Source organism: Dryobates pubescens, chromosome 30 (genome assembly GCF_014839835.1).
Source record: "Dryobates pubescens isolate bDryPub1 chromosome 30, bDryPub1.pri, whole genome shotgun sequence".
NCBI lineage: Eukaryota > Metazoa > Chordata > Aves > Piciformes > Picidae > Dryobates > Dryobates pubescens.
In genome coordinates, this window is record NC_071641.1 from 4,466,876 (window position 1) to 4,492,856 (window position 25,981).

Sequence of the window (25,981 nt, forward strand, 5' to 3'; positions counted from 1 at the left end):
GACAAAAATTTATGGTGTGCATTTAGCTTCTGCATAGCTCCCGTGTCAGTGTTTCTTTTGAAGTCTTTGCTTGGATGCTCAGAAGTTGATAATGTCTCCTGAGCTTCCTTTTATAAAGATTAATATTTTATTCTCTCTGCACATTGCTGTGACATTAATCATTGTGGGCTGGACTTGCACGGTGGAGAACAGATGTCGAATTACTGTTGTCTGTAATCATTGTGCATCTTACGAGCCATCTTCAGAGCTGGCTTTTGAGCAGGAGACTAATGTTATAGACTATAGATTTATCAAGGTTGCCCATTAATCAGGGCTGGGAGGTGTTTGTGACAGGCAAGCTGATGAAGGTTAACCTTTCCTCTTCTGTACTTCTAAGTAATCAAGGCACAGTTGATCAACCCAGTGCTTTTCAAAATAGCTTATAGCAAAGGATGCATTTAAAATTGTACCTCCTCATAGAGCATATTGTCACAGTACTAGATTGGCTTAAAAATAAGTATTTGTGTGTATGCTGGTGCGGGTTCCATCTTTGGAGTGTTCCCTTCTATCTCTTCTGTGATGATGGAAGTACCTGGGAGAACCTTAAGAAGACAGAATTCACAGAACGCATTGGGTTGGAAGGGACCATCAAAGGTCATCTTGTCCAACCCTTCTGCAGGGAGCAGGGACATCAGCTGGATCAGGTTGCTCAGGGCCCCATCCAATTTGAATGTCTTTAGGGATGTTTCTTAACCACGTCTCCGGGCAACCTGTTCCACTATTTCATCACTCTCATTGTAAGAAACTTCCCCCTAATGTTTAACTTAAATCTACCCTGAACTGAATTGCTTCAATATCTATTCCTGCTTCTGTTCCCAGTAAAGGCATGATCTGTTGTGTGATTTGAAACCAAGGGGACAAAGACATCAGTCTACAGGATGGGGTCTGCTGGAAGAGGCTTTGTGGTGAATGGGGTGCTGGGGCCTGCGCTGGAGCCCACTCTGGCAGCACAGTGCACCCATGCCAGTGAGGGCTAGGTGCATGCTGCAGACTTAATAGGAGCTGAGACAGCAGTGCTGAGAAGGTTCTTGTGATAGGTGCTACAAAAGATATACTTCAAAAACTGCAAGAGAAAGGGAAAACATGTAAAAATCATCCAGTGTGTAAATAGTCATTTATTACTTTCCAGATGCTGAGCGTTCTGAGTTTAGGCATAGAATCAGAATGGTTTGGGTTGGAAACAACCTTTAAAGATCATCCAGTCCAATGGTCCTGCAGTCAGCAGGGATATCTTCTGCTAGAGCAGGTAACACCCAGGCCTTGAATGTTTCCAGGGATGGGACATAACAACTTCTCTGGGTAACCTCATCACCATCGCAGTTCTAGTATCTAACCTAAATCATCCCACTTTCAAAGCCATCACCCCTTATCCTGTCATACTTTCCCCTGGTAGAAATCTGTCCCTGGTTTTCTTATTGGTCTCTTAAGTATTGACAGGCCACAAGAAGGTCTTCCCAGAGCCTTCTCTTCTCCAGGCTGAGCAACCCCAACTCTCTCTACCAGTCCTCACAGCAGAGGGGTTCCATCCTTCCCACCATTTTTGTGGCTTCCTCTGGTCCCACTTTGACAGGTCCATGTCTCTCCTGTGCTGAGGATTCCAAAGCTGCACCCAGCACTGCAGGTGAGGTCTTAGCAGAGTGGCAGAATCCCCTCCATCCCTTGCTGCCCATGCTGCTGGGGATCATCTCAGGACATGGTTTGGTCTGGGCTATGAGTGTACATTTCTGGCTCATACTCAGGTTTTCATCCAGCAACGTCCCCAGGAACTTCTCTACAGTGTTGCTCTCAATCCACTCATCAGCCATCCTTTATTTGTGCTTCAAAGTCTCTGACCCACTTGTGGGACCTTGTTCTGGGTGTTGGCAGTATTTATTTTTCAGCCTATTTGAGTATAAGCTCTATAGTGGTGTCTCTTTCTCAACATGAAAGCTGCATGGGAAACTGGGGGGGGCAAGGAATCTTTAGAAAGATTTCCCAGTGTCGGTGCTTGTGTGGTTCTCTGGGGTGTGGGTGCTTTTTTTTCAGTGGAGGTTTGAGCTTGACTATTTGTTTTTAAAAGCCAGGGAAGTGTTTGGATCTGTTTATTGAGTACCCAAAACACCTTGATGATTTGTTCTACTCTCCCATGTTTGTAACCTGCCACAGCTACAAAACAAACAGCAGATGTTCATAAGTTGATGCTGAGGAAGTTAGAGAGCCTGTGAGGTGGTAACTGAGGAGCCTTGTCAAGTCTGCCCAAGGGAACCAAGTCTTTTGTCTAGGTTGTGTAATTCCAAATGAAGTGCTATGACAAATCAATTAGTTTCTCCTTTCCCAGAAATTCAACTAGAATACCTTCCCTATTGATCAGAGTGCATACTTCAGACAATCTGAACTCAAAGGTGACAGAGCTGCAATTTTCACCTTCTACATGCCTGCAGATATTAAATTGATCTTTGACCATTCTCTGTGAGTGGAGCTTAACAGGGACATGGAACATTTTCAAACTTCTAATTAGGGGCCTTTATAAGTTATTAAAGATTGATTCACCTTGCAGGCTGTGCAAAGGTGTGTTCATATCTTTGCTAGACTTCTTAGCCCGCTGGGCATCAGTGTTCTTGCTCTCACCTGTATTTGGTGGAAGGGCTGTGTTACACCATTCTTTTGTGGGGGGGTTTCTTAAATCTACTCTTTTTTTCCCATGTTAGTCAAAACCAAAGATAACAAACTGAGCAAAGTTACTGCTCTTTACAGCTACCTGAAAGGAGGTTGTAGAAAGGTGGGTGTTGGTCTCCTATCCCTTGGAACAAGTGATGGTGAGAAGAAATGGCTTCAAGTTGCACCACGGGAAGTTCGGGTTGGATATTAGAAGAACCTTCTTCACTGAAAGGGTTCTCAAACACTGGAACAGGCTGCCCAAGGAGGTGGTTGAATCCCCATCCCTGGAGGCCTTTTTAAGGGGACAGAGATGTGGTGCTGGGGACAAAGTTTAGCACCAGCCTTGGTGTAGAGTTAGAGAATGGATGGACTCATTGATCTTAACAAACAAAATGATTCTGTGAGAAAGTGGAACACAAGCTGCAATCGTAAAGCATGCCTCTGGGGTAGACAGACTGGGCTGAACTAGACCACTTATTGCATTGAAAATCATATGGGAAGCTAGTAGTTAATTTTCTGTATAATTAATTTTTCTTCATCCATCTGGTGATTCCTGTCATGTAAGAACTGTCTGAATACTTGGGTAAGGAAGGGATGTTCTCCTGGCATACTAGTGAGTGGTCAAGGGCTGGAGCAATCCAGAGATAGAAGTTTAAAGTGGATATAAAATGGTGGTTATATGCAATAGGTGGGGGGTCAGTACCAGGAAACCTTCCCCATGCAATGGCTGGATCTTCACCCATAATTTCTTTTCTCTATTTAGGGTAGTGGTGTTCTCTTTTTCAACTTAATCTAAGGCTATGCATTTGAAATATGTAACAGCAGACAATTCCTTTAAATGCACATATATCATTGTCTAGCCTGTTGGGGCAGCTTGGAGACTTCATTTTCATATAAATAGCTTCAGAGCATTTAATGAGCATCCTGGTAAATGAGCTCCTTCAGTGAGGTCAATTTTGTTCAGCTAATTTTTCTTGCAGAGATCACCACCTCCTCTTGCTTTTACTACCTGTATAGATCTAGGATAATCGAGCTGTAAACAAATTCTGGGAACTTATGATGAAGGTGTTTCTTTATTGTAAGATTTGAATCTTCTGTAATCCATTTCTCTGCTATCTGAAGTAAGTAATGTGATGAAGTCATGGCTGGGTGTGTTTCCCTAGGTAAACTCATTGCAGGGTCTAAAGTCTTGTTTATTGGGGCAAAAATTTCAACAAGGGCCCCATGATTTTTCTCCTTTTTGAGTTATGAAGCTGGAGGTTAAGTGACCAAGTAGCATTTACATAGGAAAAACTCTATATTTAAGACAGTAACTCTTCAGAGGTTTTTCTTTGAATGAGAGCCCACTTGTGCTGTTTCAATTCCTCTCTAGCATCTCATTCAGCTGGAGTGCTCTCTGTGTTGCATTAAACCTGTTTTATCTTGATAATTTTTTTTTGTGTCATGGAATTGTTTCAGTTGGAAGAGACCTTTTAAGATCAAGTCCAACCTTTAATCTAAGACCGCCATGGCCACTGGACCATATGCTGAAGTACCATGCCCACATGTTTCTTGAATATCTCCAGGGAGGGTGACTCGAAAGACAATGGTGTTAGGTTGATGGCTGGACTCAGTCTTGGAGGTCTTTTCCAACCAAAACAATTCTATGATTCTGTGACTGAGCTGCTGATTTCTTGGCTTCTCAGGAATGTGTTAGCTACAACCCTAAAGGCTTTCATGTTGCCATATGGAGTCACCCTCTCCTACCTGAGGTGAATCTCCAGTTTTCTTGTGTTAGTCTTGTGCCTTTTTTCTGTGGTCTGTATGTCATTTGTCCTCTTGCTTTCAGGCTGGTGATGCTTACTGGTCTAGAACTATTTAAATCCTCTTAAATAAAGACATAATTGAGTGCTCAGGAGCATTTCTGAATGTTCCAGGGAATTCAGCTTTTGTGTGAAAATAATCTCAAAGCAATGATACAGCCATTAAGGACTGTCATAAAGCCTCCCCCTTGTGACTCATCCAGATGCCATTGAGTCCAAGCAATTTGGGTAATAACAATAAAAAAAAAGTCAGTGTTTTATATCCCTTGTGTGGCTGTCATGAGCTTCATCCATATTTTCCCAGGTACTGTATAATTTAGATCTTATGGGCCACCAGCCAGTGTAGCTTTTGACTAAGTGAATTCTTCAGTCATATGTTCAGAGGTTGTTGGCCAGGTAGATTTTACAGTACAAGGGCAACTTCTTTGAGGGACCCTGTGTGTGATTCCAACTGTCAGGAAAACTTCTTAATGGTAACTGTTAGGGTTATGCTCTGGAGCCCCCAGCAGAGGAAGGTCATGGAACTGTTAGTGCAGGTCCAGAGGAGGCCACAAATGTGATCAGAGGGCTGGAGCACCTCTGCTGTGAAGACAGGCTGAGTGAGTTGGGGTTGTTCAGCCTGGAGAAGAGAAGGCTCTGTCAAAACCCTAGAACAGCCTTCCAGTATTTGAAGATAGACTGCTGGACAGGGATTTTTTGCAAAGGCATGGAGTGACAGGATGAGGGCTAATAGCTTCAAAGTGGAAGAAACTAGATTTAGATTAGTTATTAGGAAGAAAATCTTCCCCATGAGGGGGTGAGACACTGGAAGAGGTTGCCCAGAGAAGGCTCCAAGCCTGGAATTGTTCAATGCCAGGTCGAAGGGAGCCTGGTCTCCTTTTGTTCAAGCTGATTTGCAGGTTATGCATTAATCAGATCGATATGTGCCCCAGTGTTACCTATGTGTTACAAGTATCAGTCTTTGCTTTATTTTTCCTTACTACTTTGACTTATGCCAAAATGCTGAGCTCCATTACTTTGCACCATGTCCATTTTCCTTCTCTTCCCTATCTCTATCAAGTCCTGTACTTGGCCTTGTACAGGCAACTAGAATCACAGAAAGTTATGGGTTGGAAGAGAACTTTAAATGTCTGGTAGTCCAATCCCCTTGCAGTCAGCAGGGATGTCTGCAACTAGATCAGGTTGCTCAGAGACCTATCCAACCTGACTTGGGATGTTTCCAGGGATGAGGCATCCACCACCTCTCTGAATACCAGAACAAAGTATTTCAGCAGCGTTTTCTGAGCTACGAAAGGCTATGTCATGCAGCTGAGCATTGGTCTGAAGAGCATCATACATTTCCTTGCATCATGTTTGTATGGTTAGGCTGTGCTCCATTGGTAGCCAGTACAGGTAAGGTTAAGGAGCTGAATACACCTTGTCAACATTCAGCCAGTGAAGTTTGAAGCTGCTTTTCTTCATAATGCTTTGTGTGGTGTGATGGTACTGACTAGGTCCAGTTAATCAAGGTTTTTAAGTAGAGGCAGTGGACATCAGTGAGACCACTGAAGTTCTTCAAACTGGTAGGAGGGTGGTGCTTGCCCATTTTTAACCTTTCATTTTTCCTTGCTTACAAATTTGTCAAGTTTTCATGGTTTTGGTTGAAAAGCAAGTGAGTGGCAATCTGGGTGCTTTCTTTTTTCCCCTGTATTTTTGTTTTGTTTAATCTTGTGTAAGCACTGAAGGAAACTGTCTGCTTGGGCAGAGCTATGAAGTTATCCAAAGCTGTGTGTGTAACCTTGTGTTTTGTGTGCAGACTGCAGGGAGATCTTGCTGCCAACAATGACAGATCAGCTGAAGTATCACTTGGAAAGACAAGAAGATTTGGAGGCTTGTTGCCAGTTGCTGAGTAACATCCTGGAGGTGCTTTACAAGAAAGATGTGGTTAGTACTTTATGGTTCTTTGACTAGCACTTAAAATATATATGCTGTAGTAAAATGAATTAAATGCATAGCTTCTAATGGCTTAGATTATTTTGGTTTTTCTTTATTGCTTTTCTTGAACCTGTCTCAAGTCTTCTTTTTAGATATCCAGAGGAGCTGTTGTGTGATCTCAGACCATCTCAGAACATCTCACTAGTTCTGAGGCACATTCAATATGGGGCTTTTATAACCCTTCTTCAGGCATTGGTTAGATAGTGAGAACACAGGTACTGTTTTAGGAGTTCAGCCATTCTCTTACATCATGTCTTGCCTCTGCCAGGTGGAAAACTTTCATTTTTAACTTATTGTTCATGAGTTTTTTGGGAAACACGTTGGATTTGTACTAATACTGGCCTGCTGTGGCAGCTTGCAAAGGTATGTGCAGGTATACACACAGAGATAGTTGTATAAATACATAATATATCGTAATGCTTCTAATAATTTATCATAGAATTGGTGTGGTTAGAAAGACTTTTAAGATCATCAAGTCTGACCATTCTCTACCAAGGCTGGTGCTAAACCATGCCCTTCAGCACCACATCTTTGTCCCTTTAAAAAGGCCTCCAGGGATGGGGATTCAACTACCTGGGCAGCCTGGTCCAGTGTTTGAGAACCCTTTCAGTCAAGAAGCTTCTTCCAATATCCAGCCTAAACTTGCCTTGGTGCAATCTGAGGCCATTTCCTCTTGTTCTATTGGTCATTACTAGGGAAAAGAGACAATCCCCCACCTCACTCCAACTTCCTTTCAGGGAACTCTTAGAGTGTGAGAGGGTCTCCCCTCAGCCTCCTGTTCTTCAGGCTAAACAAACCCCAACTCCCTTAGCTGCTTCTCTCAGGACTTCTTGCAGCTTTGGTGGCCTTCACTACCTAATAATAACGTGTGTGTATGTGTGTGCATATATATATTGAAAACCACATACTTCTGTCAACACAGAAAACTGGCTTGGCTTTCTGAAGTGATGTTTAAAGACAGACAGTTGAATTCTCCACCTCAGGAAGAGAGAGCCTTAGCTGGCAAATGGTGGCTTCTGCAGGAATATTATAACTAGTACAGCTGTCTCATGCATTCAGAATGTGAAGGTATGAAGGAGTTGTGTGAGAGCCTGTGCAGAGCCCTGGGCTGCTACACAGATGTGTACCTTGCATAATAGTCCCTTTCTGTCTTCCCTGTAGTTCACACAAATATGTGAATATTGGTGCTTTGCTGGAGAGCTGCAGTGATTAGATGCTTTTCTAAAAGAAGTTTGAGCTGGTGAGGCTTTTGCCTGAGCCCTCAGTCTTATGCAGACTCTATACTAATTTAGTTGGAAAAGACTTCAGGCGTCAGGTACTCGCATCGTCGGTGTATCTTATTTCACTGTAGCTTGGGTTAGTTCTGATTTTGGTTTTTGAAAGTGGTTGTGTGTGACTGCTTCAGAGAGTGGGTTGGTTTGAAAAAACAGACAAAGAAAACACCCCAAACCCATGGAATTCTAGTTCTGACAGATTGGCTGCTTTCTGTCATTCTGCTGGCTGCATTTCTCCCCTTGGTAGACCTCACTTGCAGGTCCATCATATCCTGGTCTGAGCCCAGCTGGAGCAGGACTACAGGAGCTGAGAGCTGCTACGAACTGCTGTTGGTTAGCAGCTGCAGAAAGCAGACATCTGTTTGCTGGTGGAGCAGGGGAATTACAGAATCCCAGCATCATGGGGTCTGGAAGGGACCTCTGGGGGTCATCTAGTTCAAACCACCTGCTAAAGCGGGGTCGCTTAGAGCAGGTTTCCCATGATCACAATGTCCAGGTGGGTTTGGAATCTCTCCAGAGAGGATGACTCCATAACCTCTGGCATCCTCAAAGGAAATAAATTTTTCCTTTTGTTTAGGTGGCACCTCCTCTGTTCCACTTTGTGCCCCTTGTCATATCTCTGGACACCAGTGACGAGAGTCTGAACCTATCCTCCTGACTCTCACCTTTTAGATACAAGCATTGAGAAGATCCCCTCTCAAACTGCTTTTCTCCAGGCCTCAGGTGTCTCAGTCTTTCCATCTCACAGAGAGGACTGGAACATCTCTATCTTCTATACTCTGCGGGGCTCCCCAGTAGTTCCTTGTCTCTTTTGAACTGAGGAGCCCAGAACGGCACACAGGTCTCCAGATCTGGTCTCACTGGGGCAGAGTAGAAGGGCAGGAGAAACTCCCCCGGGGACAGAGAGAAACAGAATTTTGAGATGGAGTCATTCTTCTGTGCAGGTACTCTTTGTACCACAACTGTAATTTTGATCCCAAAGATAGATCTGTCTTTAGCAGCGAGAGAATTACCTGCTGGCGCAGTCTGTGTTTTTATGTACTGATAGAATGTTCTTCAAGTGTGCAAATAAATTATTCATCTATGTAAGTCTGCCTTGCTAATTATACATAGTCCAGTGATAATCATAGAGTTGTAGAATGTTTTGGGTTGAAGGGGGCCCTTAAAAGTCATCTAGTCCAAACCCTCCTGCAGTCAACAGGGACATCTGCAACTGGAGCAGGTTGCTTAGAGCCCCAAACAACCTGACCTGGAGTGTTTCCAGGAATGGGACATCTCTGGGCGACGTGGGCTGATATTTCACCACCCACATTGTAACATATTTCTTCCCTATCTCTAGTCTAAATTATTTTAGTTTTAAACCACCACTGATTAATGCCTGTGTGCTTTTGATATTGAAAAAAAAAGACTTGGGAAAATGACATCATTAGGTGATTAAATTTCTTAGGCTTTGCTCTATTTCCAGGAACTCACTTTTCATTTAAAGAATTGTGAGAGGACATCTTAATTTAATTATCAGTAACATGCATTAATAAAAAAGTCTTTGCATGGTGGGTGTTAAAATAGGAGACTAATTTCTGCTTTTGATCAACAGCAGTGAGTGATGTTTTATTTAACTTTGACAAGGCAGGCTGATTTACAGGCAAGCACGAAGAGTTCAGTTTTGGTGGTGGCTGTACCTAGTTGCCATTAATTTATTCTTGTTCCTCAGGGGCCAACACAACGTCATGTCCAGATAATCATGGAGAAGCTACTGAGGACAGTAAACAGAACAGTCATTTCCATGGGACGTGATTCGGAGCTCATCGTAAGTGTCACTTGATGTGAACTTAAATATCTCTCTCACATCTTTTTGAACCTGACTGTAATAGAATTTAAATCCCCAGTGACCCAAAGCAATCAAAACCTTCTGTAGCTGTCTCTGTGTTCAGTAAGCTGTGAAGCAGTCACTTGTAGGTTGGTTGGGTTGTTGGTTTTGGGGTGTTTTTTCTTTTGTGGTTTGCAGAGGGGGAGGTAAAAATATACATAAGAAAAAGATGGCAGCCAAGTGATTAGCCAGGTTGTAGATGTTTGTGGTAACCAAAATGAGGCAGGTGTTGGGCTTAGCTGGCTGAAAAGTGTGGAAATGAATGACTTGAACATTTGTCACTGCCTTAGGAACTCTACAAGCATTTACTTGCCTTTTTGAGTACCTCTGAGATAAGCAAGATAATGGCAGTGTTAGAATGATTGAAGAATATAGCAAAGCCCCAAATGATTTCTTTTTAACAATCAAGAGGAAAGACCAATGTACTAGGTGCAGGTGGCCCTGCTTTGGGGGCATAGCACTGTGATTCTAAAGCCTGACATTGAAATTCTTTGACTTCATCATTACTGTTGGTCTAAATAATGAAAAAAGTGAGGTCAATTGACACCTAAAATGGGGATAGAGCTTTGTGTGATTTTTGGAGTCTCACTGTGTGTGTGCTTTCACATTATGTTCTCTCTTAGATGTCTGTATTTGACAATGATTATATGAGAAACAGGTCAGTGTGGACCAGATTTCTCATCTGAGTAGCTGTCCTGTTCTACATAGATTTAGTTCAGTTTGGCTTGATACCCTGATTTACTTTTTCCCTTTAAGTATTTCTTTGGCAGCCATATCTCAGTCTTAATATTTTTTAATCTCCTTTTTTCTAATTTAATTTCTCTGTGTAATTGGACACATGGATTTTTGACTTGTTAGGAGGTTTCTGTCCTTGGGGCATCTTACTTGGCTCCTGCTGTCCCATTTACTTGGTGTATGGTGATGTCTGTGTTGGCACTTCCAGTTTTGCCTTTAGTGCATCATCCACTAACATTTTTCTTCTCTTCCATTTTTATTACTTTGACTTGAAAGAATAATTTAATTGCTTTGATTTGGTCGGGTTTTTTGTTGTAAGAAAGTGATGATGGGTCATCAGATCCATTTTTGGAGCATGAAATAAAAGGTATCAGTATCAGTATCACTAAGGTTGGAAGAGACCTCAAAGATCATCGAGTCCAACCTGCCACCACAGGCTTCATGACTAGAGTAGGGAGGACATTAGTGCCCACTGCAGGCTTGAACTCACAACCTTCCCATTAAGGGTCTTATGTGCTACCAACTGAGCCACAGGTGCTGCAGGTATTTTCAAATAGTTTTGAGTAGAGATTTTTACAGACTATTCTAGTGCTGTGATGTAATAACAGTTTATATGTTGTTACTTTTGTGTGTTGCTACACAAATTATTAACAATATGCAGCATAAATATCTTCAGTTTCTGTTCAACAGTATCATAGAATGGCTTAAGTTGGAAGGGACTTTGGAGATCATCTACTCCAACCTCCCCACCATGGGCAGGGACACTTCTCAACTAGACTCAGCTGCTCAAGGCCCCGTCCAGCCTGGCCTTGAACACTCCCAGGGAGGAGGCATCCACAGCCTCCCTGAGCAATCTGTCCCAAAGTCTCACCTTTGTGCTAAAGAATTTTTCCTGAGATCCAGTCTAAACCTGCTCTCCCTCAGCTAAACTTTCTTTCTTCCCCCAGTTGCAGAGAAGATGTAGTCTTGTAAGACACACAGGAAACTTCTTCAGTTATGGTTAGGATGTGAATTAATTATTGTTTTGATGAGCATGATTTCAGTGGTATTTTAAAATGTTAATTATTCCTTTTACATTTATCAAATTATATTTGAAAACTTCTCCTGTATCTATTTTAATTAAGTGCAGTTGCATTAAAAATATCCACAGTGATCATGAATACAGCTTGAAATCACTCTGCCTGCACACTCTGTAATTATGTCATGAGCATTAATAGGACTCTGGTATTTTCATGGATTACTTACTCCTACCTTAAAAATCTAGTCTGTTGGGGAAAGGATCCTCCTGGAATAAACCAATACATTCCTTTAGTCTGAGGAAAGGATCCCCTGTAATCAGCTAATAAATTCATTTAGTCTGGGGAAAGGATTCTTCTGTATTCAACCAGTAAATTCATTTTCGTGGTGTCAGCAAAGTAGGAAGAGTAAAGTGGAAGTGATAACAATTAGCAAGCATAACTTGACCCCTCTTGGCTAAGAATCCAGTTGAAATGCTGGGGTTTTGGTGTTTGGTTTTGAGTTTGTTTTTTTGTTTTGGGCAGTACTAGTATAATTTTGCCTGGAACTTACATTAGAGGGTTATTCTTAAAGGATGACTAGAAGGAACTAAAAAAAATGAGCTATGCCTCTTTAAAGTCCTTTAAGTAACGATAACTGCAAAAGAAGTAAACCACAGAACACAGGGGGTTCTCTGATTATAGAGATAGCTAGTGTGTTTTAACCTTGAAGAACTACTTAACTGTGACATCTCTGTCTAAAACTGAATCTAAATGCACTGTAAATATTGCAAAACCCCCCACAGATTCTTGGAATCAAAAACACAGTGTCCTGGAGACAAGAAGTAGATCTCCAGAAAGACTGAACAGCTGTTAGCTTCGTTCTGAGGATGCTGCTTTGAATAGCTCAAGCAGAAGACACAGTCCTTGTTTGAGACAAGACCTCTTTTTTTTCATAGGTAGCAATAGAGAAATGTAGATGTCTAATCCCCTTGCAGTGTTAAGTTTGTTTAACTTCACTTCTTTACTGTAAACCCCTATTCTAATTGGAACTCCTGTAGCATTTAGGATGCATGAACTTTGGGATCTATAGGGGTAAAGACCCAAGAGAGTTGTCTTGTAGAAGCTGTTTCCACTTATATGTTACTGATATTTATTTTTATATCCTTCTGCATCTGAGGTTTGCACGTCTGTCTTGTTGGTTTTCATGGTGTGGTCAATCAGTGAGAGCTGGTGTTTTCTGGGAGGCCAGAGATCTAGGTGGTCAGGGAAGAAAATGGCCTCAGATTGCCCCAGGAAAGGTTTAGATTGTGTATTTGGAACAATTTCTTCACTGAACGAGTGGGCAGGCCTTGGAACAGGCCACCCAAGGAAGTGGTGAAGTCACCATCCCTGGAAGTGTTCAGAAAACTTCCAGATGTGACACTTAGGGGCATGGTTTAATGGTGGAGTTGGTAGTGTTGGGTTAGTGGTTGGACATGATCTTGGAGATCTTTTCCAATCTTAATGATTCTGTCATTCTGTGATTGTGAGGAATTTAAGCAGTCAAATGAAAATGCAGTTCTCTTGGAACAGGTGGCAGAAGTGGAATGTTTAAACATCTCATGATGGTGAACAAAAATCTTCAGGAGAAGATGAGGTTGCTAGGTGGGTTGATGTAATAGCCACAGGAGCCACTGGATTTAGTGTTTGAGGAGAACGTGCAATTGGAGACTGTTAAACACGTAATGATTCAATTACTTTCTCTACATTACACCCTATGGATAGGGCTTTGATTAATACTGAACAACTGTTCCTGGATCAGTTTCCTTTGGGAAAGCAGTGAAAGATGGATGCATTGCAGTACCAGCTTGACCTTGTGGGTAAGGCAAGGGACCAGCCCTGTGGGAAGGCAGGACCAGCACAGTCATCTCATTAACTGTGGTTACTTCACTGTATAAACATTCCACCTTAATCCAGACAAACCAAAACACAACACTCCAAAACAAAACCAAACAAAGCCAAATCCTACTAGACCAGGTCGCTGAAGGCCCCATCCAACCTGGCATCGAACAATTCCAGGCTTGGAGCCTTCTCTGGGCAACCTCTTCCAGTGTCTGACCCCCTCATGGGGAAGATTTTCTTCCTAATGTCTAATCTAAATCTAGTTTCTTCCACTTTGAAGCTATTAGCCCTCATCCTGTCACTCCATGCCTTTGTCAAAAATCCCTCTTCAGCTCTCCTGTAGTCCACCTTCAAATACTGGAAGGCTGCTCTAAGGTTTTGCCAGGGCCTTCTCTTCTCCAGACTGAACAACCCCAACTCACTCAGCCCGTCTTCACAGCAGAGGTGCTCCATCCTTCTGATCATCTCTTTGGCCTCCTCTGGACCCACTCTAACAGTTCCATGTCTTGCTTGTTTTGGGGGCTCCAGAGCTGGACAGAACACTCCAGTTCCCTTGACCTGCTTTGGATGCAGCCCATGTAGTATCACAATGCAACAAACGCATGTGGATTATGTCCTACCAATGGTACGGGAACAAACTCACCTAAACAAACCAACAGCAAATTTTTTTTGTCATTCCAGTTATTTTAATTAGCTGGAGTTGTAGTTTATGGATGAGGAAATAATACTAACATTTGTTTAATGTAGTCTGTGTCATTCTACTAGAACAGAATTGTGTTGGAATAGCAGTAATATTTTTACTGGCAATCCAGTTACGTTCCAGAGGCAATACATAGTGTATGCTGAAGAAGTGGTGTGACCTCTGTATATTCCATTGGAAAGTACTCATGACAAATGAATCTATTTGATCTCTAAGCAGAGATTAACCTTTAAAGCACGGAGTGAAATTAAAGGCGTAGGTGGCGGTTTGGCATCCTAAGGAAGAAGAAGCAAACACTTTGTAATGAGGATAGGGTTTTTTTTTTTCAGTTTTAATAATGATATTTTTTTTTCAGTTTATCCTGTTTTTTAAACTCTTTTTACAGTGCCTTTTTGTTTTTCTTTAAGAAAACAAGTGATACCCACATGAGTAGTGTTTCCTAATAGTTCTAAACCAAGGAATATAGCCGTTGCTCAATGGAAAATATACGGACTCAGAAAAATAGCAGGTAATATAAAATCACTGCAGTATTTATTGACTAAAAAGTAGTTTTAAGCATGATAAGGGGGAGAAAGTGCATATAGCAAATTAGTGTATGAAAGGTGCATGGTATTGTCAGAGTGAACCCAGCAAAGCCACACGGAAAAGTAAAGATGCATTTTCTTCGTTGTAACCTCAGTTTGTAAGATCTTCTACGTTAGGGTGAAAGTAGCTTTGTCAGTCACATTGAACTAAAAAGCTCTAAAGAATCAGGGGTTTGGGGTTTTGTTTTTCTCTTGGTATCTATCTAACCTGAGCCTGAGTGATTCTAAATGTAATACAGTATGATGCCTTTTACACACTTGGCAAAAACGTTTTATTACAAATTCCATTGGTGTGGTACCGCTTGAACAGGAGATGTCAGTTTGAGAGCAGGACTAGATGGATGCTAGCTTTCCCAGGGCTTAAAAAAATGTAAACAATTAAAAATTTGCAACTTCTTTAAGAAAATAGCCTGGACATGTGTAGACCATGCCGTGAGAACTTCTACTTTTAGCTCTTTTATGTTTCACTGGCGAGTTGGTTTTCCCTTTTCTTTCTTTCTATTGTGTTCAGTGGTTACAGAATCCTGGTCTCTGTGGTGAGCGAGACCCACACGTCAAAACAGTTCAGTTTTGTGTCGGTCCCTGCACACGAGAACATTGAGAGTAGATTTATGGGAGAAGCTGCTGATTTGGTGACTCTCTAACCATTTGTGATTGAACATCAAGAGATGCTTGATGGACTTTCTTAAAAACCCCCAAACACTGGGCCTGTTAGCATGGCTGAGTTCATTATTAGCACTATTTAAAACAACACTGAATAGCTGTATATTTATTTTTTTTTCTTCTGACGTCCATATTTGATACTTCTTTCTCTTTAGGAAAAATAAAATCTATTTTCTTGGTTGGAAATATTTGGATTGCTAAAACATGTCTTGGGTGGGCTGTCTTGTAAACAGTTCTCTATTTTTGATTAAAAACAATATAAAATCCATGAAACACTTTTTTTTCTTTCTTTCTTTTTTTTTTCTTTCTTCTCCATGTGAAACAATTGCACTTCCCTCCTGGTACCCAGGATCACCTTTTCTAATCCTTCAGCTTTCAGAAAACAATCTCAGGATATTGTTTGCTTATATACAACAACTTGTAGCCCTCTTGAAGATTTCCTGCAATCTTTTTTTTTTTCCTCCATTTAAAGCATGTTGAAATTAATTTGGAGTTGGACACAGACATCTTCTGCATTTCTGTTCCCATTTCAACTTCCTTGTCTTGCACTTGGCTTTCGGGAGAGAGATTTTTACATTGTTTTTCCTCAGGTTTTCTTGGATTTGATGCTGAGCTAAGAGGGAAAAGTAGTGCAAAGAAAAACGCTTGAAATTTTTTTAGTATGTGCAAACGCCTCTGTGAGTGATGACATTACTTCCACCTAAAGCCTGAATAATCTCTATCTTACTCATGGGATCTTGGTGAACCAATTTTTCACATGACACTTAATGAGTCAAATTATTTTAAACACTTGAAAAAGAAGCCAGTACTCTCGCTCCTTGGCAACTTCTGGTAGGAGAGATCTTTCTATAAACGATTATTCTGGATGCAGGGTTAGTGATAGTAGCAAATGATTAAAGGAAAAAGGTGCTGTTTATAATTCAGAGCAAAATTGTGCCATTAAAAAAAAAAACCAACCCAAACAAATCACAAAACAAATAAGAAAAACATGATTTGCATCTCATCCCTAAGTGTGTTGGTTAGCAAGTACAATTAATTGTGATATAAATTATAGGAAGTTGGGAAACCCATCTGAGCAGCTTAGTAAATAAAGAGCATTTAAAATTACTGCTCCTTCCAAATGGGTTTCAAAGTGTGATGCATACTATAAATTTTCTGGTGCCTTCTGCAGTAGCATAGGATTCTCCAAAGACTGTTACAAAAAGATACTAAATCAGGGCAAATACCAACAATCTGTAGAGCTTTTGGTTGTGGGATTGGTTGGTTTGTTTTATGTGGCATTGAGACCTTTGGGGTACCAAAAGACTGAAAGTGAGATCTAGGACAGATGATTGTCCCATAGCCTTGACCCTGCCAGCTTGCTGTGGTTAAAAGCTTGTCCTGACTTTGGGAGGTTTCTAGCTGCTCACCTGCTGGAAGATAAGCAGCCAACTCGTTTGTCTGGTGATGAGGACATAGCTAAATTAGAAATGAAGGTGCATTGTTGAGATGCGGTTGGCTGATTGAAGTCTACGTCGCATGAAGGCAAATATACATAGAGTCATATCTTGGAGATTATTCATGGTCTTGGACCACATGAAAAATTGTGCTTTGTCCAGGATATGTGTGCTGAAAACTGCACTCCCCGATCAACATGGATCTGTAAAACTGAAGACCACTGCAAACATAAGGCTTGCTTTGCTTTTTTCCCCTCGCTGTTGTTTAAAGACGATAAACCAAAAGGCTTTAAAAGAAGAGTGATACTTAGCTGTGTACAGGATGACAGCCTACGATTTAACAGGTTAGAACGTGACTCTTTCAGATCTAAGGGGGGGAAAATAAGTCTTACTTTCCGTCTTTGTACAAATCTCAATTCAGGTTTTACATCCCACATTGGTGAACTGCAAATGAAAGTCGGCAAGGCGTTGGCTGTCGCCTCGCTTCCGGACGCTTGTTCGTAGGTACAAAGGCCTTTTTGGTACGTACGGTGAGAACTGAACACCACCAGAATGGTCAGCACTACGCTGGCCTGGAACGCTCATCATAGATCCCATCATAGATGATTGATAGAACTCCAAATATATTTTCAAAGAAGGCCTTGGACTCCACAAGTAATGGATTTGGGTTAAAGGAACCAGAGTTTCCATCTTCCGTGCTTTTTTGATTCAGTTTTGGATTTTTGCTTGGGAGTGGAGGAGTAGCTCTCCTGAGAGTAAGGCAAAGGTGCAACCTGAGTTTCCTCAATGGGATGAAGTTTTCTCAAAACTGGCTGTAGTTTATCTTCTTGCTGTTTAAAATCCAATTCCACACTAGAAAGGGGAAGGAAAAAAAAACAACACAATTAGTTACTGTTACAATGGTTGGACTCAATGAACATAGAAGTGTTTTCCAACCAAAACACTTCTATGATTCTGTAATTACATGGATAGATTTCAATTAAGCCAACATGTGACACTTAATACAGAAGTGTTTAATTTATGATATTCGAATACAAAGTAAAAGTGAAAGCTTGGAGAGGAAATAAGAGGGGGGGAAAAAAACAATGAAGACATTGCAAAAGAGAAAGAGGAACGATACTGTGCAAATTCATCCCTCCTGTTTAGAGAGGGCTTGAGGACAAGTGCTGTGATGAAGGGACTGAAAACTAGAAATGGAGCTTTTACCCCTCATCTCTGTGGGTAAATATTTGCCCCACATCCGTGTTGTTGAGAAGGAAAAAGACATTCCAAAGCCAAGAAGATAATTGTTAATATTTCACCTAGGTGCTAGATCTATACCTATGAAGACTTGGAGGTGCAGGAAGCAGCTGTTGGGTGCCCTGTTACTGCAGAAGCAGACCCCAAGCCTACTGATTCATGCCCATCCTTGTTAATGCAAGGAAAAATCCAACTTCAACTTGAGAACGTGCTCTTGTTAGTAGTTGAGCTAGCAAAAAGCAGTTGGTTGATTGAGAGTGCCCCACCGCAGAAACACTTCAAGTAACACAGTGAGAGAATTTTGGCATGAAACAGATTCTTCTCTGAGAGCTCATCTAAAGTGGCATGGAAATGCGGGCAGAATTTGGCACAGCTTACAGATGGTTTGTGTCGCCTTTATAAATTTAGGAGGAAAAATAAAAGGCCTTTCAGCTCTGGCACTGGCAGAGTTCATATTGACTTTTCAAAATGCTACTTTTGCAGGGAAGCCCTATTAAAAGCTGCTTGATAATGATGTAAAAGATAAGTTGTTTTAAAAGAAACTTGAACAGATAATCAATTTCTATTAAAGACTTCAAGAGGAAAAAAAATCATCTTGGTTCTAATGCCAGTGACAAAACCCATGTTAGGTTTTGCTGCATAAATCCATTTGCAGCAGACTTCAGGGCTTTCAGCTGCTTATATCAAAATAAAATATTCTGCTTCTGGAGAGCAGAAAGAGGATAAATGAAATTCGTATTGATAGACAATCAATTATTCTGCAAAATTTACGATCAGAAACGCTGAAATGTGAGTGATCTGATTTGGTAGGTTTTTGTAACCGAACAGCTTCTCTATGCAAACACTTTGCTCGCAAACTTAGCATGTACCTGTTTGTTCTGCTCTGTTAAGACAGAACTCTTCCCACTCTGTCATTTTCACATTTTTTAAAATCAGCTACAGCTGATTTTATTTTTAACTTTATCGAAAATATGGACACTTTTTTTATATTGGGGATGCTGGTGGGTGAAAAGCTGGCCCTGAGCTGGCAGTGTGCACTCATAGCTCAAACCCAGCCATGTCCTGGGCAGCTCCCCAGCTGTGGTGGGCAGCAGGTGGAGGGAGGGCATTCTGCCCCTCTGCTTCACTCTGCTGAGATCCCACCTACAGTGCTGGGACCAGCTCTGGAGTCCTTAGCACAGGGGAGACATGGACCTGTTGGAGTGGGGCCACAGGAAGCCATGACATTGTTAGGAGGGCTGGAAGCCCTCTACTGTGAGGCCAGGCTGAGAGAGTTGGGGTTGTTCAGCTTGGAGAAGAGAAGCCTCTGTGGAGACCTTAGAGCTGCTTTCCAGTATTTGCAAGATACTTGGAGAGGGACTTTTCATAAATGAGTATAGTGACAGGACAGGGGGTAATGGCTCCAAACTTTAGGAGACTGGATTTAGGTTGCATGCTAGGAAGAAATTCTTCACTGTGAGCATGGTGAGGCACTGGCATGGGCTGTCCAGAGAAGCTGTGGGCAAGAAGCTTCAAGCCTGGCAGTGTTGAAAGCCAGGGTTGATGGGGCTTTCAGCAGCCTGGTCTAGTAGGAGTTGTCCCTGCCTATGGCAGGGGGTTTGGAAGTCCATGATCTTCAAAGTCTCTTCCAACCCATACCATTCTGTGATTCTAATTTCAGCAAGTATTATCTGTTCGGATGACGTCTTTGTATTAGTGTGGCATAGCTGCAGATCTTTCCAGTTCTTGCCTTCATGAACTTGATTTTGTCACCTGTCACAGCTCTGCCAATTTTGTTGTTGTTAGTGCTATTTTTGTATCCAAAGTATTTATAGGATTCCCCTTAAAATGACCTTTTCTTGAAATACTCTTTCTGCTGCTTGGCTCTTTTCACTTTCAAACTTTGTCTGCATTTGTCTCCGCTTTAAGCGTCCCCACGATAATTCCCTAAATTTAATTAGCGAGGACTGTATGTTCTTCTGGCATGATGGAGATTATAATTACTGGCTTCAGAAGTGGTTTTCCTTAGATGAAATTAATATTTTTCAATAGACTGGCAGTTGTATGTAAGCCCTTACATAAAAAAGAGACCTATGTAAATACTACAGAATGCTAATATCACAGATACTTGCCTGACATATCCGATTAGGACATACTAAAGGTTCACAGTATTGCCAAACTGGGAATTTAAAGTTGGAGTTTTTCCCATGTCTGATGCCTATCGAATCATTCCTGAGCATGAAACTCCATTACAAATAATTAGGTGGTTTTATGAACAGTTTTAAGCAGGAAAATGTTGTCAATGGTAAATACTCTCTTTTCTGTGTTTTCTCTCCAAAGCACCTATGTATTTCCAAGGTTTAGTAGGTAAACTTTGGTTTAGGGCAGTTGTTTGTGTATCAGTGTTGGCACAGATGTCATTGACATGACAATGTGGCCAGCTAAAGCCACATCACAGACCTTTGAGACTTTAATTTTTATGTGCTTGTTAAGCAAAGGCAAGAACTTAGTCAATTAAAATCTCTGCAGCTCCCTCACAGTGAGGTAGATCAAGTCTGGGATGGATGAAAAACTCTTTGCAGTTGCAGCTCTCTAAGTTATGTTAGTTTATGCTTGACTTAGCCCAGGAGCTGAGGATCCTGAACCTGTTTTTTCTGTCACTTTGTTTTCTGTTAGGGGCTGACCCTGGTACAAAGAGAATCCAAAATGAGATTGGTTGGTTGGTTTTTCTTTTGTTGTTGTTGTTCCTTCCTTTCCCATTTCCCAGATCTTGGTGTTGTTTATTGCACAGCATGGATGTGCTCTGAACTGAGAAGCCAGGCTGAAATGTGAATCACCATCTAATTTTGTCCTGAGGAAGATCCAGTGATGCGCTGTGGACGTTAGGTTTCTAGTGGAGGAGGCAAAGTGTCACTGAAAGGTAGATGGTGACAGTGGAATTGTACCTTGGAAACTATTTGTATAGGCCACTTAGTTTTGGAGTAGAAGTCAACAGAACCTCTGTGGGGTTTCTCTGTTTGTTTTGCTCTGGGCTTTGTGTTCCCCTGGCCTCTTCCTTATTTTGTGTTTGTGAAATGGAGTTAATTGTGTTTGGAAAACAATGAAGACTCACATGCTGTGGTAAGGAGCAGCCCGGGACGCACTGAGAACAAAAAACTCTTTTCTGTGCAGAGTTTGAATCATGGTCAGGAAAGAAAGAGAAACAACATGCATTGAATAGCTGCTCGTCAGTGAAGGACCCTGAGCTTGGTGCATGAAGTCCTAGGGGAGAGGAGTAAAGAACTGCCTGACTTACTAATTGAGCACTATGGTGCAGTGGCACTGATCAACATGAGGTTTCTTCGGGCCCCAGACATGTTCAGAGGCCCTCAGAGCATCTCCGAGGTGCTTTGGGGTTTGCATGGCATAATGTCTGCTTGCATGTGCTGAATAATGTGTGTGGGTGAAATCCAGGGCTTTCAGCAGGGGCTGTAACTATGTACACAGGACCCATCCTGTCGTAAAGGGGGGTGTTGTAGAGCCAAATTGTACACCTCACTCAAGTGCACATGCAAGTTGGCCAACTTGCTCAGGCTTTTTCTTTCTGGCTAAGCCCATTTTGCCATGAAACGTTCGACTAGATGATCCTGGAGAAGACTGGGGAGACCTTATAACTACATTTCAATATCTGAAAGTGATTTATGGGAAGGCTGGAGAGGGACTATTTAGAAGGGCTTGTGGTGATAGGACGAAGGAGAGTGATTTGAAACTGGAGCAGGGTGGACTTAGGTTGGGATGTAAGATGGAAATTCTTTACAGTGAGAGTGGTAAAATATTGGAAGAGGATGCCCAGAGATGGGGCTGAGGCCCTATCCCTGAAGGCATTCAAGATCAGACTTGCTGTGACCCTGGGCAGCCTGATCTAGTTAGAGGTGTCCCTGCTGACTGCAGGGGGTTGAACAAGATGACCTTCTGAGAGTCCCCGTCAACCTGATGCCATCTGTGAATCCCTGAGGTGCCTTCCAGCCTGGCACTTTATGCTTCTACGCTGCTGTGATCTAAATCCTGTCACTGTGATTTAGGGATTGGTGTGGTGGATATTTTTTTGGTTTTGGCTTTGTGGTTTTTTAATGGTTTTGAGAATCTATGTTAATGAGCTTATTTTTTGTGTGCTGGCAGTAGAGAGAACAGAGTTGGAGGAGTCCTAACCATTTGGTTTAAAGCATATGGGCTGTGGGAGGGTATCTAGCAACAAGCTCAGAAATGTGGGTGGGTTTTCTTCTTTTCCAGCATGGTCACAAGTTGCTAACGTGAATCATTTGAAGACTATTAGATGCTAATGATTGGATATGTTGGTTCCTTGTAAGAGCACCAAAGCCAGAATAATTCAGGTTCGGGATCAGCTTGAGGAGTGCTTTATCCATTTAATCTCTTGCAACCTCCAGGGATGGAGCCTGCACAGATTATGGGCAGCCTGTCCTTCAGCTTTCTGCCTTTTCCTTCTAGTAAACCCCAGCCTTTCTCATTCTAGTGGACATCTCTTCTGTTTACCTTTTTATTACCTGGTCTGTAATCTTAAGGCTCAAATCCTGCAAGCATTTGTCAAGCAGCTTAACTCTTTATGCTTAAGCAGGCCAGGTGAAGCAGGAATTAAAGAATATCAGAGTGCCTCCTTCTGGGTCACATTAATTGGATGACATGGCATTAGTGCATGCCGCATCTTGGAAGAAGGGGGACCCAGATAAGTGTTAATCACTTGAAAATTAGCTTAATGCACTTCAAGCAATCTCTGTTCAATTTCCTCTTTCAACCCGGAAATCACAAAGCATTGTCAGTGGTACCAAGCCATTAAGACCCTTTTTTTTTTAATACCAAGCATCTCACTGTCAGAGAAAAGATGAAGGAGGATGTAAATTAATTCATGTGGGAGGGGAAGAAAGATGACAATTATTATTCTCGTCATTTAGTCACCTGGTTTTGCTAGTCTGATGTTATCTTAGGGATATATGTTTGCTTATTTTCACTTTGTGTTGCTGTATTTATTAACAATTATCACTGTATCTAACCTTTATAAGGGAGCTACTTCCATGTGGGCTCTGTGCTACTTCCTTAACTTAGTATTATGAAGTCATTTAGGGTGGAAAAAACCTTTAAGATCATCAAGTTCAACTGTTAACCCAGCACCGCCACCACTAAACTATGCTCCTCAGCACCACATCTACACAGCTTCTCACTCCCTCCAGGGATGATGATTCAACCACTTCCCTGGGCAGCCTGTTCCAGGGCTTCACAACCCTTGCAGTGAAGAAAATTTTCTAATATCCAACCTATTGACTTTGCCTGCACAATATGTTCTAACAAAACTTCAATTTCCATCCTTGAAATTGTCAGTGGCGAAGCTAATCGTAAAAGAAACGTGCCAAAATTTGGGTTTTTTTTGTGAATTGGTCTTTTAGTTTTCAGAAGACACTTTTGGATCTGTTCTGTGATCTCAGTTTATGAGATACTGAGGCTAATGGAACAGATTAACGTATGACACAGATTAATGTTTGATAAAATGGTTGGTTGTTTTTACTACTTAATCACTTTAAAAAAACCCAAAAACCTACTATTTTAAATACTACCTGGAAATAACTAAATTGCTTGAAATACATAATGCTGGATACATTGTACTGACTGTTGTAGATGATTACTATGGAGTTGGGGCTTCATATGCTTTCCTCCTGTCTTGTCCTGTCACTTGTTACCTGGGAGAAGAGACTGACACCCACCTCACTCCAACCTCCTTTCAGGGAGTTGTAGAGACCAAGGTTTCCCCTGAGCCTCCTTTTCTCCAGACTAAACAACCCAAGTTGTGGGGGAGCAGAAACTCTCCTATAAGGCACTCTGAGGGTGGTTTCCTCAGTGAATTTCTCTTTTCTCTTTATTGGTGATCTGGATGAGGGGATTGAGGCAGTCAGTAAATTTGCAGATGACCCCAAGTTGGGAGCAGGTTAGAGGGTAGAAGGGCTCTGCAGAGGGACCTTGACAGGCTGGACAGGCAGGCAGAGTCCAACATGATAGCATTCAACAAGTCCAAGTGCCAGGTGCTGCACTTTGGCCATTAACAACCCCATGCAGCCATTTTTTCTCCAGAGTAGACAACCCCAGTTCCCTCAGCTGCTTCTCACCAGACCTCTTCTCCAGATCCTTCACCAAAGGATGTGCTGTGCTTCTCTGGACCTGCTTGTAGCGAGGGGCCCAAACCTGAATCCAGTACTCAAGGTGTGGCCTCACCAGTGCCTGGTACAGGGGCACAATGACTTCCCTGCCCCTGCTGGCCACACTATTGCTGATCTAGGCCAGGATGCTGTTGTCATCCTTGGCCACCTAGGCACATGCTGGCTCATCCTCAGCTGGCCTTTATCTACTGGGTGGTTTCATCCACTCTCTCCCAAGTGTTTCAGGGAGGTGTTGTGACCAACAAATACATCAAATCTTCACTGGGGTGTGGCATGAAGACTTGAAATGTCTAATTTCAGTAAATTGGTGGTGTTATTTACCCTGTATGTTTTAAATCTTTACTTACTCAAAATCCTGTCTTAGATTCATAGAATGGTTTGAGTTGGAAGGGACCTCCAAAGGTCCTCTAGTCCAGTCCCCCTGCAGTGAGCAGGGACATCCTCCACTAGCTCAGGTTGTTCAGAGCCTTGTCAAGCCTGACCTTAAATATCTCCAGAGATGGGGCCTCACCTGGGCAACCTGTTCTAGTGTCTCACTACCCTCACTGTGAAGAATTTCTCTCATTGTGCTGTTCAGTCTGGGTTGAATTTGGTTCCTTCAGCTCTACAAGCCTCAAAACCACTCCTCAAGTACAATAGTTGGTGCTATAAAAAGCAATTTGAAGTATGATGACTTGTTGAGCAGAAAACTCCTAACTCTTTTCAGCAATGTGAAAATTAAGCTCACGCCTTGCAACGAGTCACATCCATGACCTGCAGCAGCAGTACTGACTAGAATCATCTAGTTTTGATCTGGAAATGGTTAACTTAGAACCAAATGTCTGTTGAATCCTATTAATTTAGTGAAGCAAAATTTACATTGTGGTTCAATTGCTTTCAGGTCTTTGACAAAGCCAGGCTAATGATCCTTCATTAGTGAATAAATCATTACATTGACTCAGGAAAAAGTGGGGGTGTGAGTGGCTTCAACCTACCTATAGATTATACATGCACTGTTCCTGCATGTGTCGCAATTAGCCGTGTCTTGACCGGTCCGATACGAAAGCCTGCAAGGACAAGAACGCCAGGTCATTAAGAAGTCATTTGTTTTAACATATTTTGCCTACTACAGTTATTTTCACAGACATCAGAAGTTCCTTTTTTTTTTTTTTTTCCAAACTGCAATATTGCATGCTGTAGGAAAACTGTGTCAGAAATAGCATATTCAGCTTCCCTGAACAATGGGAAAATGAAGTTGGTTTGGAAAATGAGCCTTTAATGGCTGCAAGGAGAAAATAAGATATTTATTTCCTTTACACTTTTGTAAATGAAAAGGGAAAAACAACAAGGAAATTAAGCTGCATGGATCTCTTGTTACTTAAAGCTGACGTGGCAGTGATGGTTTACTGTCTTTCTCTGCTCTCGAATGCATGAGGTTGTTCCTAGTTATTGCTGGATGTGTGGAACACAGTAACTGGAAAATGGCATCTATTTAGAAATGTTGTACCTCAGCAGTGAGGTGGGAAGATCTCTTGTGGGGATGGTTATGTCTTAAAAGGAAGAAAATGCCGCTTAGGTAATATTTCTTGTACTCACCTAGCCTACAGCTGTCCCTTGTCATGCTTCGGTTTGAAGTCTAGTACAGCAGTGTCTCTTAATTTACCTATGGATTGTCTCTGGTCAGTTTGAATGAAAATAAGTCTGTCTTTTTAAGGTGCAGAAATACTTTTGTTTTGCACAGAAATCTCATTAGCATAATTTAAAAAGAACACAGTGGCCTGCCTATAAACACAAATGGGTTTGCATGCGAGTGTGCTTAAAATGAAAATTCCGAAGTCGATATCCATGTGTTAATATTTTCTGTGTAATTAGAAGTTGAGACTCTTTTATCACTTTGGGTTAAGTACAGACTGGTATCTGCAGAGATGTTTCACAGTTCTTTTAATAGAAATAGGGAAATACTGCATCTGTGGACTTCTGAAGATGGACTTCTG

At 41.8% G+C, this 25,981-nt stretch overlaps 2 protein-coding genes across 3 annotated transcripts in view; one reads left to right on the top strand and one right to left on the bottom strand.

Annotated features, from left to right (window-relative positions):
• The window catches only part of DOCK1 (dedicator of cytokinesis 1), a 347,686-nt gene that overhangs the window by 101,536 nt on the left and 220,169 nt on the right, over window positions 1-25,981 (top strand). The window contains exons 26-27 of the mRNA XM_054174763.1: window positions 6,274-6,401; window positions 9,438-9,533. Of these exons, the coding sequence (XP_054030738.1) occupies window positions 6,274-6,401; window positions 9,438-9,533 (224 nt within the window). The remainder of the gene's footprint in view (window positions 1-6,273; window positions 6,402-9,437; window positions 9,534-25,981) is intronic.
• The window catches only part of INSYN2A (inhibitory synaptic factor 2A), a 45,474-nt gene continuing 35,093 nt past the window's right edge, over window positions 15,601-25,981 (bottom strand). The window contains exons 3-5 of one of the 2 annotated variants that reach the window (XR_008462955.1): window positions 24,983-25,054; window positions 16,564-17,442; window positions 15,601-15,767 (exon numbers count right to left, since the gene is read on the bottom strand). Coding sequence is in view for 1 of the 2 variants with exons in the window: in XM_054174762.1 (XP_054030737.1) it covers window positions 17,259-17,442; window positions 24,983-25,054 (256 nt within the window). In the remaining variant the exon portion in view is untranslated. Of the gene's footprint in view, window positions 15,768-16,115; window positions 17,443-24,982; window positions 25,055-25,981 lie in introns of those variants that run through there. The other variant, XM_054174762.1, reaches the window with a different exon arrangement.